Consider the following 14,667-nt stretch of genomic DNA (forward strand, 5'->3'; position numbering starts at 1 on the left):
GTCTTGTGGAATGTTTGTTTCAACACAAAAAAGGCTCCTACTTTGCATTCCGAGCATTTGTCCCTGGGCGTATACTACCCAAAATGTTCGCACTGCTAGGTGCCCTGTCCAGCCTCAGCGGCTGTCAGCCTTTCATAGGGTTTGACAGGCCACCGTCAGTGGGACCGGACAAGTCACCTGTTCCTCCATCGGCTAAATGCCCAGTGTGCATGGGGCCTAAAGAGGACTTATTTATTTGGAGTCTGTGAACAAGTTCCTTTGACTTTACTTGTTGTATGCTTGTCCCCACCTCTACCTATTCTGTGACACCTTGTCACCAGGACAGGAAAGAGGGGTAATCTCCCCAGTGCATACACAGACAGCAATAAGAGAATCCTTCCCAAAGTCCTACTCTTACCTTTGTCCAGATTCCTGTCTAATCAAAACTGTGCAACCCACAGGTAACTACTAATGCCTCCAGACAGCCCCTCAGTTCTTGTACACATGCATAGAAAAATGTAATGTGTTTCTATGAATAAGCCATCAAACAGTAAGGCAAATAATATGGAATGGAAATGAATGGGATACCAGGCTTTGTCTGTCTTAGTATTTCTGAGTCACAAACCAGATACAAATATATAAAGTATATTCCAAGTTGGAATTTTTCATCTCTATGCTGGTTTCAGGTCAGTAACTCAGGTATTGAAGCCAATGCATTAGCATGACAACCATGCAGCTAACATATTTATGGAGAGGTTAACATGGCAGCCTAACTGCTTGCTGCCCAGAGCCTGGGAGGCAAGCGGGTGTACCAGGATCATGGCTTCTTGTACCATAGGTTACGTTTAACTCTAAACTGATATCCTTTAACCTGTAAAAGCTTTTCAATTATTGCCTATGGACAGTTTTAATTACCGTAGTTGTTGCCATTTCACAGGCGTGTGCAATTTTACATCTTGAAATGTCTGGTATTTATTTACTTTTATATTTATTTTATATTTTAGCAACATTTGGATATTATATTGTGTTTGTGTATGCTAAAATTCATTTAAGTGTATTTTTTCCTGAAAATATGTGTTTGAGAAATGGCTGTGTAAATATTGTGTAGCATAAAAAATTGCAACAGCCACTATTTTATTCTCCAGGTCCTCTGCTTTCAGAAATGTATAATGTTTGGGAGTTCTAAGTAATTTTCTAGCAAAGAAAAAAAAAAAAAAGGTTTTAACATGTACGTGAAAAAGTTTTAAAATTGCCCATGCATGTAGGTAAGTGTTTTAAATACTGGTCTCACAATACATGCACTTTAAGTCGGCATTTAACAAGAGTTGACTAAGTCCAGGTACCAAATCGGACACATGGAGAAAAGTTCAGGAACAAACTGTTTCTTCCTCTTGAGGGAAGTTCATATTGGAGAGTCTGCAGTGCTCTGTGCTGGCCATATCTCTATACGGTAATTATAAAATTTTTTGTGTTTAGGACTGACTCCCAATGAGATGGTATTGGAGGAGCTGGCTGAGGAAGAGGAGTTTACACTGCCCAACCCCCGAACTATTAGGTTACATAAACAACCTCTAGAGGTCTTTATCAATGCAAAACCCGACACTCGTCCTCAAACAGGTACATTATAAGTTTCTGTTTTATGTGTCTTAAGATGATCACACACCCCAAGATATTTAGCATCATTGTGGGCATTGCTCATGAAAACGTGTGTGTCCCTCCCCACAGTCTCTGCAAACCCATTTCAATGGACTCCTATGCTTCTTTGCTTAGGCATTCTGCTCACATCCTCTTATAGAAAGAAAGCATACCCCTTTCTCAGGCAACTTTGAGAGCTGCGATACCATTTCAATTAGAAAATATAGACATTTATTACAACACATTTAAAATTCTATAGTAAACATACATGGATAAAATCATATAGGCCATATATTTCAACATACACAGAAGTGAAAAAAAATACTCTGATTACAGTGCTGATGGGCACGGCATTAGGAACTGTGCAGCCTTCTCATGTGATGCTTAATACAGCTCAGGGTATAAGGATCATGTTGGCACACCCTTAGAAGAGCCCGACTGGGATCTCATAGCTCCATCTTCTGTGTAGGATTGTCCTTGAGAGGCTACTATGCAGGATGGTGTCCAATATATGACTGTTGATTTATGGCTGTCAGATTACCCCTTAAATGTTGGGACAACGGATAACTCATTTTCTGTGGTCCTACAATTTTGTTCCTTCTTTGGTTTTCTCTTACAATATGATGCTCATGGATGCTACATGCTGCTCTGTTGAAATATAAGAAAGCTTGTTTTACTATAGCAATACTTTCTATGTAACATGAATTTTACCTTCATCCATATACTCCTGAGGAAGTGGATGGATTTTATGAAATGCGTAGAGAAAATTATACTATAGTGCTATACAGGCTGTAATAAGCCTACATGGTTGAGTACAATAGCGGGGAGGGATTTTGGGTGAAAGGTTTTTTTTTTACTTCTGTGTATATGTTGCATTATATGGCCTATATGAATTTATTCTGCTATGTTTTTACATTTCCAATTGTAATAAACAGCTATATTTTCTAATTTAACTGATATTGTAGATCCTATTTTTTGGTGCCAGGGTGGTCTCATTTTTGTATCCGAATTAATATTTGTAGTGTATATTAGGGGTGGTGTTACCCCCTCAGTAGCCATGTAAGTGAGGTCTTGGAGTAATTTTTTTTTAAACTCAGTTTTAATCAAATAAATGAACATGTCAATATACATGAAAGTGTGATGATGCCATAGATGGAAATGTATTGGCTAGAGACATATCTACATAGTAATTGCAGGAGTACATGAAGAGGAGGAAAGAGTAGAAAATGAAAAAAAAGTGTGGGGGGGGGGGGGGAGTTCACAAACCCAATGACCCATAAACTAACAGGGTACATAATTACAAACAGTAGATTATTGTAAAGTAACTGGTGCTCACCCATATCACCACTTCAGTCAAGGCATATTTAATCATCAAAGGCCTAGGTCAGTTCACACGTACAACACTCCAACATCAGAACATAAAGACTCGATGTAAGAACTTATTGAGGTGGCAGGTCAAAGTCTAAGTGAAGCAAGGAATCACTGCTATCCTGGTCTTGGAGTAATTTAAGTTTAGAGAGCTGCTGTCCTCATATTCCTATCCCTTGACTCAGTCTCAACCACGCCTTCAAAATGCCATATCTGCTCAAATTGCTCTTACCCATTCTGGTTCCCTGGTATAATTTATGATCCCTGCAAACCCAAATCCTAAAATTCAAACAGACCCAGGTTCAATAGACACACTGTGCATAAATCCAAATCATGTGGAGGCCTTTGTGTATGTAAGATTATGCCCAGATTACACATCTGGTTCAACTACACTCCACAACAGAGTTACTATTATGGACCTTCCTAGACATATGAGATGTCCATTCCTATGCCCTACGCCCTTCAGCCTGGTCTTGGCACATGACCTGTCTACCCTGTCAAATGTTTGTCCACGTCATCTAAAATGTCACCATAGCCCTGCAGGCACTAATTTTGTGTTGTTTAATGTAGTGTAACTACCACTGTAACCTCTGAGCTCGTATTGTATGCCCTTGTCTTAATTTCTAGAAAAACTTTTGGTAACAGTAAACTAGTGTGTGAACTAACTGTAAGGCCTCGTGTACACCAAAAGTGCAGAAAAACTTGCAGATTTCACTTGCAGATACACGACTTTAAATCAGTGTTCATGTGCATGAGTTTAATACACGTTGCACAGTGGAGTATCATCCATGGGTTCAAGGTATTCACTGCATGCGCGGGGGGGGGTGTGAGGGGGGAAGTACTGTACTCTGAGCCACACTGCACCCATCTGTCCCTGGTTGGTACCTCCTGCAGCAGGTGAACTTTGACAGTCATTGGTGACCCATGCGGTGGTGGGGGCAGTTACAAGCACCAATTTCCCTGTATGGTTTTCTATGAAGCAGCTGAAAGGCGATTCTCCTCCTCTCCTTCTTGTGAATTTCAGCTGCTTCATTGAAAAGCCATACAGGAAGATCAGTGCTTGTAACTGCCCCCACCACCATACCGATCACCCCTGACTGCCCATCAGATTTTCCTTCCTTTCTGGGTCCCCTGTGTGCTCCCCCGGCCCCACTGTGTGCTCCTTGTCCCCCCTTGTCCCTCCGCAGCACTGCTGGCTTCTCTCCTCTCCCACTGTGCGCTGCGGGGGATCTGGGAGGATGGAGAGTGGAGGAAGGAGCAAGTAAACATGCCCCTTCTTTTTATAAATGAGTAGAGTCAGTGATTGGTACCGACTCTGTCCATTCATAACTGAAGCATTGTATACTGTGTTTACGATGCTTCAGTTTATGAATGAAGAGGAGCCTCTGTCTCCTGTTCATTCATCTTCAGTGCTGCTGAGGACACAGAGAAAGTGACTGGGGAATATCTGTCCTCAGTCCCTTTCTCTGTGTCAAAGGGGAGATGCATTGTGAAGCATTATGAAAAAAAAATAAATTGTAAAAAATAAAAACAAAAAAAATTACTGACACTGTCCACTGCCCTACCTACCCTGTCCATTTTCCTCCACAAAAAAGCAATGTGAAAAAAATAATAATAAAAAAAATCAATTGTAAAAAACAATAATAAAAAAAAAAATAATAATAAAAAACTACTGACACTATCCACTGCCCCCCCGCAAATCATTGTGAGAAAAATAATACAAAAATAAATTTTAAATTTTAGAAAATAATAAAAAATAAAATTATAAAAACTTAAATAAAAAAAAAGTCAGACTCTGTCCATTGCTCTAATGACACCGTCTACTACCCTACTGACACCATCCACTGGCCCCCAAAAGCATTTTGTAAAAATGAAAGAAATAATAAAAAATTAAATTGTAAAAGAATAAAATTGTAAAAATAAAGAACTATTGGCACCATCCACTGCCCTACTGACACCATCCTGGACATACTACCCACTGCCATACACTCCGCACTCCTCTCCCTGCACATACTACCCTCCGTGGTACACTCAGCACTCTTCTCTTGCACATAATACTCACTGCCATACACTCTACAGTCCTCTTCTGCACATACCACCCACCGCTATCTACTTCACACGCCATTCCTACACATACTACCCACCGCCGTACACTCAGCACTCCTCTCCTACACATACTACCCGCCGCCATACACTCAGCACTCCTCTCCTACACATACCACCCACTGCTATCTACTCCACACGCCTTTCCTACACATACTACCCACCGCCGTACACTCAGCACTCCTCTTCTACACATACTATCCACCGCCATACACTCAGCACTCCCCTCCTACACATACCACCCACCGCCATACACTCAGCACTCCTCTCCTACACATACTACCCACCGCCATACACTCAGCACTCCTCTCCTACACATACCACCCACCGCCATACACTCAGCACTCCTCTCCTACACATACCACCCACCGCCATACACTCAGCACTCCCCTCCTACACATACCACCCACCGCCATACACTCAGCACTCCTCTCCTACACATACCACCCACCGCCATACACTCAGCACTTCTCTCCTGCATATGATACTCACCTCCATACACTCTGCATTCCTCTCCTGCACATTACACCCGCCGCCATACACTCCACACCCCTCTCCTGCACATACCACCCATTGCAGTACATTCCGCACTATACATTCCCTGTTTAACACAACTGCATTCTGCACTATGTAAGTCATCTCAGATTCTATCTAACCACATCCCCTTTAAGCCACGCCGCATTTTTATTTTTTATCAATGCCTAGGGCCCACTTTTGATCTTGCACACAGGCCCGCTGATTTGAAGATATGCCCCTGACGTTGCATATTCCTACGCAGGAAAAATCTGCATGTGATGCTAGTGTTCTGGTGTGAAAAGGGCACATAGAAAACAATTGTTTTATTTGTGTCCTTGTAAAAGGCGTGCAGAAAAACTTGCGTGTTTGCACATGGTGTTGACAAGGCCAGAAGGATTTATTAAACTCTTTTTAACCATCATTAGCTCGCATCTGTGTTTTCTGGTTTGCTAGTTTCTGGTCCTCATTGAAAACAAGCAGGGAAAGGAATATGCAAGCTCTGTTGCCCATTTAAGAACAACTTGCAACAATTATACAACAAATGGGTTATGGCACAATTGATGCAAAATATGGTGTTGGTCAAAGAAACCTAAAATCTAAGACATTCACTGGCTTCCTGCATAGATGCACATACAATGTAATGTGTTGTACAATTTTACCATAATCAGATTTTTACACCTGGGTGAATTTGTTTTATGTGTTTCTGTTTTTTATTGTATGTGAGCATTGATCTGTAAATTGCAGATGTCACCTCATACGACTTAGTACAAGGTGTCCCTGGGGAGTAATTGAGTAACTGTTTCTGGATGTCTCTGGGTCACCTAGCAATGAGAAGTTGTGTATTAAGATCAGGTTCATTCCTACACGGGAGAGACTGTGAGCTCAGATCACTAACACGGATCATAACTAACACCTTCATCTTGTTCCAGATCATCAGCAATACAAACGCAACATAAAGAAAAGGTAAGAGAATTCCTCTAGGCTATGACTTGAGCCTCATTTTATATCTGTCTTTGACATTTTTTTTTATAAAACCACATTTTATCTAATAAATGTTTTCAATAATTTTGTGTATTTTTTTTTAAGATTTCTCTTAGCTGGCAAACATATACATCTTGGCATTAATATGCCATTTGAGTGTCTTTCTCTCCTTCTAACATTATAGATTATGAGAAAGTGCTTTTAAGTGCATATTTGTCCTGGAGATTCAGATACAGATAATGTTTGTAGCAGATTCAAGTTGAGGATTGTGTATTCTCGCTCACCTTATGCTACTCCTAAATAGGAAATTATTGTTTAAATTTTAGTCTTGAAGTGATGTATATTCCATTATTTATTAGGAACTGCACTTGACGGTATGTACTAAAACAGTAACCTACCTACTTACCATTTTGACAATAACCTGTTGAACTTAATGAAAGCTTGTGTGTTCTATGAACTTTTTCAGCCTATTATCATTAAGGACCGTTATCCACTGTTGGAGTCTAGGAGGTGATTCGCTCTTCCAACATATAGTCGTTTGCTTCCATGCCAAACTATTTAATCAAAATCCTGTTCCCCAGTATATATCCTAACATTGACAGTATCAGATCCTTTGACTTGGATGCAATTTTTTTACATACTGGCAAAAACCCAGAAAATTATATTTTTTAACTCAATCTCAACCAATTTGCTTTCAGTAAGATAGGCCTTTTCAATTTATAGTTGTTAGTTGATTTATGGACATTGTAACTTGCATGCTCACCCTGAAATAGAACACATGTGACCCTTAATTACTGAGCCCTGAACCCAATTTTAGAGAAATCATTGTTCCATATCTTGCATTGTTAAGCATTATAAACACTGCTCGAAAACGTAAAGGAACACTTTGAAAACACATCAGGTCTCAATGGGGAAAAATATAATGCTGGATATCTATACTGATATGGACTGGGTAATGTGTTAGGAACGTAAGGATGCCCCATCATTTGATGGAAATGAAAGTGATCAACCTACAGAGGTCTGAATTCATAGACACCCCAAAAATCAAAGTGAAAAATTGATGCAGCAGGCTAGTCCGTTTTGCTGAAATTTCATTGCAGCATCTCAAAATGGTACTCAGTAGTTTGTATAGCCCCCACATGCTTGTATGTATGCCTAACAACATGGGGTATTTCCTCCCAGATCTGGATCAGGGCATCATTGAGCTCCTGGACAGTCCGAGGTGCAACCTGGCAGTGTCGGATGGACAAAAACGTGATATCCCAGATGTGTTCTAATGGATTTAGGTCAGGCGAGCTTGGGAGACATTCAGTGGTATCAATTCCTTCATCCTCCAGGAACTGCCTGCATACTCTTGCCACATTAGGCTGGGCATTGTCGTGCACCAGGAGGAACCCAGGACCCACTGCACCAGTGTAGGGTCTGACAAGGAGTCCAAGGATTTCATCCCGATACCTAATGGCAGTCTGGGTGCCATTGCTTAGCCTGTAGAGGTCTGTGCGTCTCTCCATGGATATGCCTCCCCAGACCATCACTGACCCACCACCAAAACGGTCATGCTGAATGATGTTCTGGGCAGCATAACGTTCTCCACAGCTTCTCCAGACCCTTTCACGTCTGTCACATGTGCTTAGGGTGAACCTGCTCTCATCTGTAAAGAGCACAGAGTGCCAGTGGCGGACCTTCCAATTCTGGTGTTCAATGGCAAATGCCAATAGAGCTCTATGGTGCCGGGCAGTAAGCACAGGGCCCACTAGAGGACATCGGGCCCTCAGGCCACCCTCATGAAGTCTGCTTTTGATTGTTTGGTCAGAGACATTCACACCAGTGGCCTGGTGGCGGTCATTTTGTAGGGCTCTGGCAGTGCTCATCCTGTTCCTCCATGCACAAAGGAGCAGATACTGGTCCTGCTGATGGGTTAAGGACCTTCTATGGCCCTGTCAAGCTCTCCTAGATTAACTATCTGTCTCCTGGAATCTCCTCCATGCTCTTGAAACTGTGCTGGGAGACAAAGCAAACCTTCTAGTAATGGCACCTATTGATGTGCCATCCTGGAGGAGTTGGACTGCCTGTGCAACCTCTGTAGGGTATCGCCTCATGCTACCAGTACTAACACTGACCCTAGCCAAATGCAAAACTAGTGAAAAGCACTAAGAAAAGATGAGTATGGAAAAAAATATCAGTGGTCTCCGCCGTAAAACCATTCTTGTTTTGGGGAGTCATCTCATTGTTGCCCATCTAGTGCACCTGTTGTTAATTTCATTAACACCAAAGCAGCTGAAACTGACCCCCTCTGCTACTTAACTGACCAGATCAATATCCCAGGAGTTTAATTGACTTCATGCTATGCTCTGGTTAAAAAGTGTTCCTTTAATTTTTTTGAGCAGTGTATATATACACTATTTTGCCAAAAGTACGGGAACACCTCTCCAAATCATTGAATTCAAGTGTGGTACAGGTCTTTAGCTATTGACTTTGCAGTAGGTTGGTGACTTCTGCGCCATTATGTGTTTCAGCATTCGCTGACCCCGCTCTGTCATTTTATGTGGCCTACCACTTCATGGCTGAGTTGCTGTTGTTCCCAGTTGCTTTCACTTTGTTAAGCCATGGACTCCAGTCGACCTCTGAAGGTATGCTGTGGTATTTGACACCAAGCCGTCAGTGGCAGATCCTTTAAGTCATGTTAGTTGCGAGGTGGGGCCTCCATAGATCGGACCTGTTTTCCAGCACATTCCACAGATGCTTGTTTGGATTGAGATCTGGAGAATTCGGAGGCCAAGTCCACACATTGAACTCTTTATTGCGTTCCTCAAACCATTCTTTGAATTCATCAGACCAGGCCACCTTCTTCCATTGTTCCGTGGTCTGGTTCTGATGCTCATGTGCCTTACAGTAGCTCTTTTTTTGGATCAGACTACATGGGTTAGCCTTCGCTCCTCATGTTTTTCTTCCTTGGATCACTTTTGGCAGGTCCTGACCACTGCAGATCAGGAACATGTGACAAGAGTTGCAGTGTTACAGATACTCTGACCCAGTCATCTATCCATTACAATTTGGCGCTTTTCAAAGTTACTCAGATCTTTACACTATCCCGTTTTTTCGGCTTTCAACACACCATCTTCAGGGACAACATGTTCACTTGCTGCCTAATATATCCCGCCCATTCCATCCACGAAAGTTAACACCTTGACAGGAGTGTCTTCTGATGGGAAAGTTGAAGAAAATCACCATGCAAGTTCACTGCAGTTAGCTATTACTCTATACTCTGGAGTGATGAGACCAAGATAAATGTTTTGGAACTGATGGCTTCAAAACTGTATGGAGTCGCAAAGGTGAGAAGTACAAAGAAAAATGTATGGTGCCTACAGTGAAGCATGGTGGTGGCAGTGTCCTTCTGTGGGGTTGCATGAGTGCTGCTGGTGTCGGGGAGCTGCATTTCATTGATGGTATCATGAATTCACAGATCTACTGCTCTATATTGAAAGAGAAGATGCTACCATCACTCTGTGCCCTTGGTCGGCATGCACTTTTCCAACTTGACAATGATACAAAACACACATCTAAGGCCACTGTTACATTTCTTAAGAAAAACAGGGTGCAAGTGATTCAGTGGACAAGTATGTCTCCTGATCTGAACCCAATCAAACACCTATGGGGAATTCTGAAGAGACAAGTTGAGCATCACTCACCATCCAGGATCCAGGCTTTTAAAAGAAGTCATTCTTGAAGAATGGAAAAAGATTGATGTTGCAATATGTCACCAAGTTGTTCAATCCATTCCTAGCACACTTGGTGTTGTCCTTACAAATCATGGAGGTCAAGCAAAATACTAGATGGAGGCGTATTTATTTTTTCATCAACTAATTTGAGTATCTGAAGATTTTGTAATCTAAGTTATATAATTACCTTACTTTCCTGTAATGAGCTGAACAAAGGTGCTATAAAACTCAATTTTATCAAAAGTTCATTTATTTCAGTAATGCAACTTAAAAGGTGAGACTAATATATGAGATAGACTCATTACATGCAAAGCAATATAGTTCAAGCCGTGATTTGTCATAATTGTGATGATCATGACTTACAGCTCATGAAAACCCCAAATCCACAATCTCAGAAAATTAGAATATTGTGAAAAGGTGCAATATTCTCGGCTCAAAGTGTCCCACTCTAATCAGCTAATTAAGCCATAACACCTGCAAAGGGTTCCTGAGCCTTTAAATGGTCTCTCAGTCTGGTTCAGTAGGAATCACAATCATGGGAAAGACTGCTGACCTGACAGTTGTGCAGAAAACCATCATTGACACCCTCCATAAGGAGGGAAAGCCTCAAAAGGTAATTGCAAAAGAAGTTGGATGTTCCCAAAGTGCTGTATCAAAGCACATTAATAGAACGTTGTGTGGAAGAAAAAGGTGCAAAAGCAGCAGGGATGACCGCAGCCTGGAGAGGATTGTCAGGAAAAGGCCATTCAAAAGTGTTGGGGACTTTCACAAGGAGTGGACTGAGGCTGGAGTCAGTGCATCAAGAGCCACCACACACAGGCGGATCCTGGACATGGGCTTCAAATGACGTATTCCTCTTGTCAAGCTGCTCCTGAACAAAAAAAAATGTCAGAAGCGTCTTACCTGGGCTAAAGAAAAACAGGACCTGGTCTGTTGCTCAGTGGTCCAAAGCCCTCTTTTCTGATGAGAGCAACTTTTGCATCTCATTTGGAAACCAAGAACCCAGAGTATGGAGGAAGAATGGAGAGGCACACACTGCAAGATGTTTGAAGTCCAGTGTGAAGTTTCCACTGTCTGTGTTGATTTGGGGAGCCATGTCATCTGCTGGTGTTGGTCCACTGTGCTTCATTAGGTCCAGGGTCAACGCAGCTGTCTACCAGGAGATTTTTGAGCACTTCATGCTTCCTTCCGCAGACGAGCTTTATGGGGATGCTGACTTCATTTTCCAGCAGGACTTGGCACCTGCCCACACTGCCAAAAGCACCAAAACCTGGTTCAATGACCGTGGGATTACTGTGCTTGATTGGCCAGCAAACTCGCCTGACCTGAACCCCATAGGGAACCTATGGGGCATTGCCAAGAGAAAGATGAGAGACATGAGACTGAACAATGCAGAAGAGCTGAAGGCCGCTATTGAAGCATCCTGGTCTTCCAAAACACCTCAGCAGTGCCACAGGCTGATAGCTTCCATGCCACGCCGCATTGAGGCAGTAATTGCTGCAAAAGGGGCCCAAACCAAGTAATATGCATGCTAATACTTTTAGAGGTCCGATATTGTTCTATGTACAATCCTTGTTTTATTGATTGCATGTAATATTCTAATTTTCTGAGATTGTGGATTTGGGGTTTTCATGAGCTGTAAGCCATAATCATCACAATTATGACAAATCATGGTTTGAACTATCTTGCTTTGCATGTAATGAGTCTATCTCATATATTAGTTTCACCTTTTAAGTTGCATTACTGAAATAAATGAACTTTTGCATGATATTCTAATTTTTCGAGTTTCACCTGTATATCTGTCAGACAAAGCAAGTACATCCCCTGCACCAAAGGTGAAGGCAGACAATGCACTCATCAAATGACTAGATACTTGTATTAGGAAGGAAAGGAAAAAAAATAAAAGGGGGGGGGTGGTGTAATAGTAGACACGAGGGTTCCAAAATAAAGGAAAAAGGGGTATCAATACTGTTGAACAAAAACCTTAATTGAATGAGCTGTGAAGTAGACCTAAATGAAGAAGTAAGGACGGAGTAAACTAGGAAGAAGCCTCTAAAGGAGTAAGAGAAGGAAGGGTCCCATCCCAAGTGTCATTCAGCTCAGACCTTATTAATGAGAGAGTTGATTGTGGAGCTTCTCTGATGAGGAGTAATGTAGCCATATAAACCATAATTTATTTGATGCAGCAAAGGTTTCCAACATGTTCCTTCCACAGAAATTGATGAAATGATTGACTTCTGTCAAGTGAGGACTACCACACACTGATTGAAATTCAGCCGGTTCAGCAGGGACAGGGACTGGCTGAGTTGAGGTCAGTGTACGACAGTCTTTAGGCTCTGAAGGAAGCATTCAGTTCTTCAATGTGTCAAATGCTTATTGGGAAATAGTTAAATTAAACCTGTCCATCAGATCACTGCCCTGGAGATTGCTTACAACACTTGGCTGCTCCCACCAAAGCCTAATCAAATGGACTGGCTTTGAGAACACATCCTTTTAAATGAACAGTAAAGTGTCTGTTCCTGGATTTGTAAGCAAGGGAGTTATTCACTTTTTATATATTTATTACTTGCCAATAATGGCCAAAGATGGTATGTTTCATGTGAGCTGCACTGAGCTGACTCGATTTTTCAGCAGTACTGTAAGTGAGCAGCTCCAGATGACCGGGCTCAGCGACATTGCCGACATTCTGACTGATCTCATAGATGGAGGGGTGTCTGCTTCAGAACTTGGACTGACTGAAACACAAGCACAGGCCATTTCCACGTAAGAACCGTTTACTATGTCACCAAGAAAGTGAAAAAAATGTATGTACTTCCCTGATCATGATTATTACTGATCTGATTAAACTGTCTTAAGAAGAGATTTTCCCTCCTCTGGAGAGATTTACTCCACTTCCTGTTGTATCTATGGGATAGAGAGTGAAGGGGAATCTCCTCAATGACACACAGAAGAAAAAAAAAACTGACAGTGATTTTACCTGATCCCTATTCTGTCTATACAATGTAAAAAGTTTCAGCTTTTAGAAATATTTTATTGCATTTTCATAATGGATTTTCCACACCATATGTACTTACAAACTGCTGGACAGGTTTTACTTGCACAGAATATTTTGGGTTTGTTAACACCATGTGCAGAGATGTGCGTTTATCTAGTGTAGGTCTCTGCAAAGACATAAAGAAAACAATTGTTTTCTGTGTGTCCTGTTTGCACCACAATGCTGGTGTCATGCAAGTTTTTTTTCCTGCACAGAAAAATGCATATATATTGCATATTTCTGCACAGAAAAAAACACGCACATGACAATAGTGATCAACACACATAAAATATGTTTTCTTTTTGCCCTTGCAGATAGAGATGCAGAAACACACATAGGTCTCTGTTTATGGTGTGAATGAGGCCTTAAACTGGCCTGGTATTTTTTTTTTAGTAAGGTGGATGGAGAAATCCCCCTCACTGAAATTATGTATTCTGACAGTGGTTCCCATTGCTGTCAGAAAACATTGGTCAGCGACTGCAACCGATTGGCTACAGCTACTGATTGAGCAAGTTTTTCCTACATGTTCCTTCACCAGGAATCGATCTGTCGAGTGGGCATGGCCACACACTGATCAAAACTCGGCCAGTCCATGCTAATCCAGCTGAATTTTGATCAATGTATGGCCAGATTTACTCTCAGCCAACACTGTCTCATTTACTGAAAGGGGTTATTTAAAGGCACATCAGCTGCTTTGTACTCACAGGAAAAGGAGTCAAAATACTTCAAAGAAAAGCCAGAAGGACAGAGCAGAGCTGCGGATGTGGATGAAGAAGAAACAGAGGGAGCGCCTGGCAGAATACAGGAAGAAGTTGGAAGAATTGAGAGAGAGAGAACACAAGCCATTCCATCCACACCACCAAGCTGTACGTGAAATGAGATTTTCTCTTGTTGCTCTCCTTTAGGCTGCATTCACACTTGAGCATTTTGTGGCTCGGAGATGCTCAACAAACAAATCACATTCATTTCAATGGCCCCCTTTCACATCTGAGCATGAATAGGGGGTCATTGAAATGAATGGGATTTTTCTTGTTGAGTCTCTGAGCTTCAAACTAAGAAACACTCAGGTGTGAATGCAGCCTTACTTCTTTGTCTTGTCTCTGGTCACCTATGAAGAAGGGTTACTATGTCTTTCCTGCTGGTTCACAGTATTTCACCAGCTGGCAGAGGATACTATATTTTCATAAGCAGCCAGAGGCTAACATAACATGTAGTGCGTTATCTACAACACATTTACACACACATAGGACAATACTGTCTTCCCAATTGACTGCAGAGTAAACAGATATGTTAAAATACGGATTTTTTATTTTTTTTTGTTTGTTCCCAACT

The 14,667-nt window shown here is 41.7% G+C and overlaps 1 protein-coding gene across 4 annotated transcripts in view; it reads left to right on the plus strand.

The window, feature by feature from the left end:
* The window catches only part of CPLANE1 (ciliogenesis and planar polarity effector complex subunit 1), a 163,988-nt gene that overhangs the window by 127,863 nt on the left and 21,458 nt on the right, over nucleotides 1-14,667 (plus strand). For 2 of the 4 annotated variants that reach the window (XM_089687835.1, XM_089687837.1), the window contains 4 exons: nucleotides 1,456-1,596; nucleotides 6,531-6,564; nucleotides 12,933-13,064; nucleotides 14,042-14,201. In XM_089687835.1, the coding sequence (XP_089543961.1) occupies nucleotides 1,456-1,596; nucleotides 6,531-6,564; nucleotides 12,933-13,064; nucleotides 14,042-14,201 (467 nt within the window). The remainder of the gene's footprint in view (nucleotides 1-1,455; nucleotides 1,597-6,530; nucleotides 6,565-12,932; nucleotides 13,065-14,041; nucleotides 14,202-14,667) is intronic. The other 2 variants (XM_089687836.1, XM_089687838.1) reach the window with 2 other exon arrangements.

Source organism: Staurois parvus, unplaced genomic scaffold (assembly GCF_062004578.1).
Source record: "Staurois parvus isolate SC_StPar_1 unplaced genomic scaffold, SC_StPar_1.0 ptg000438l, whole genome shotgun sequence".
NCBI classification, from domain to species: Eukaryota; Metazoa; Chordata; class Amphibia; order Anura; family Ranidae; genus Staurois; species Staurois parvus.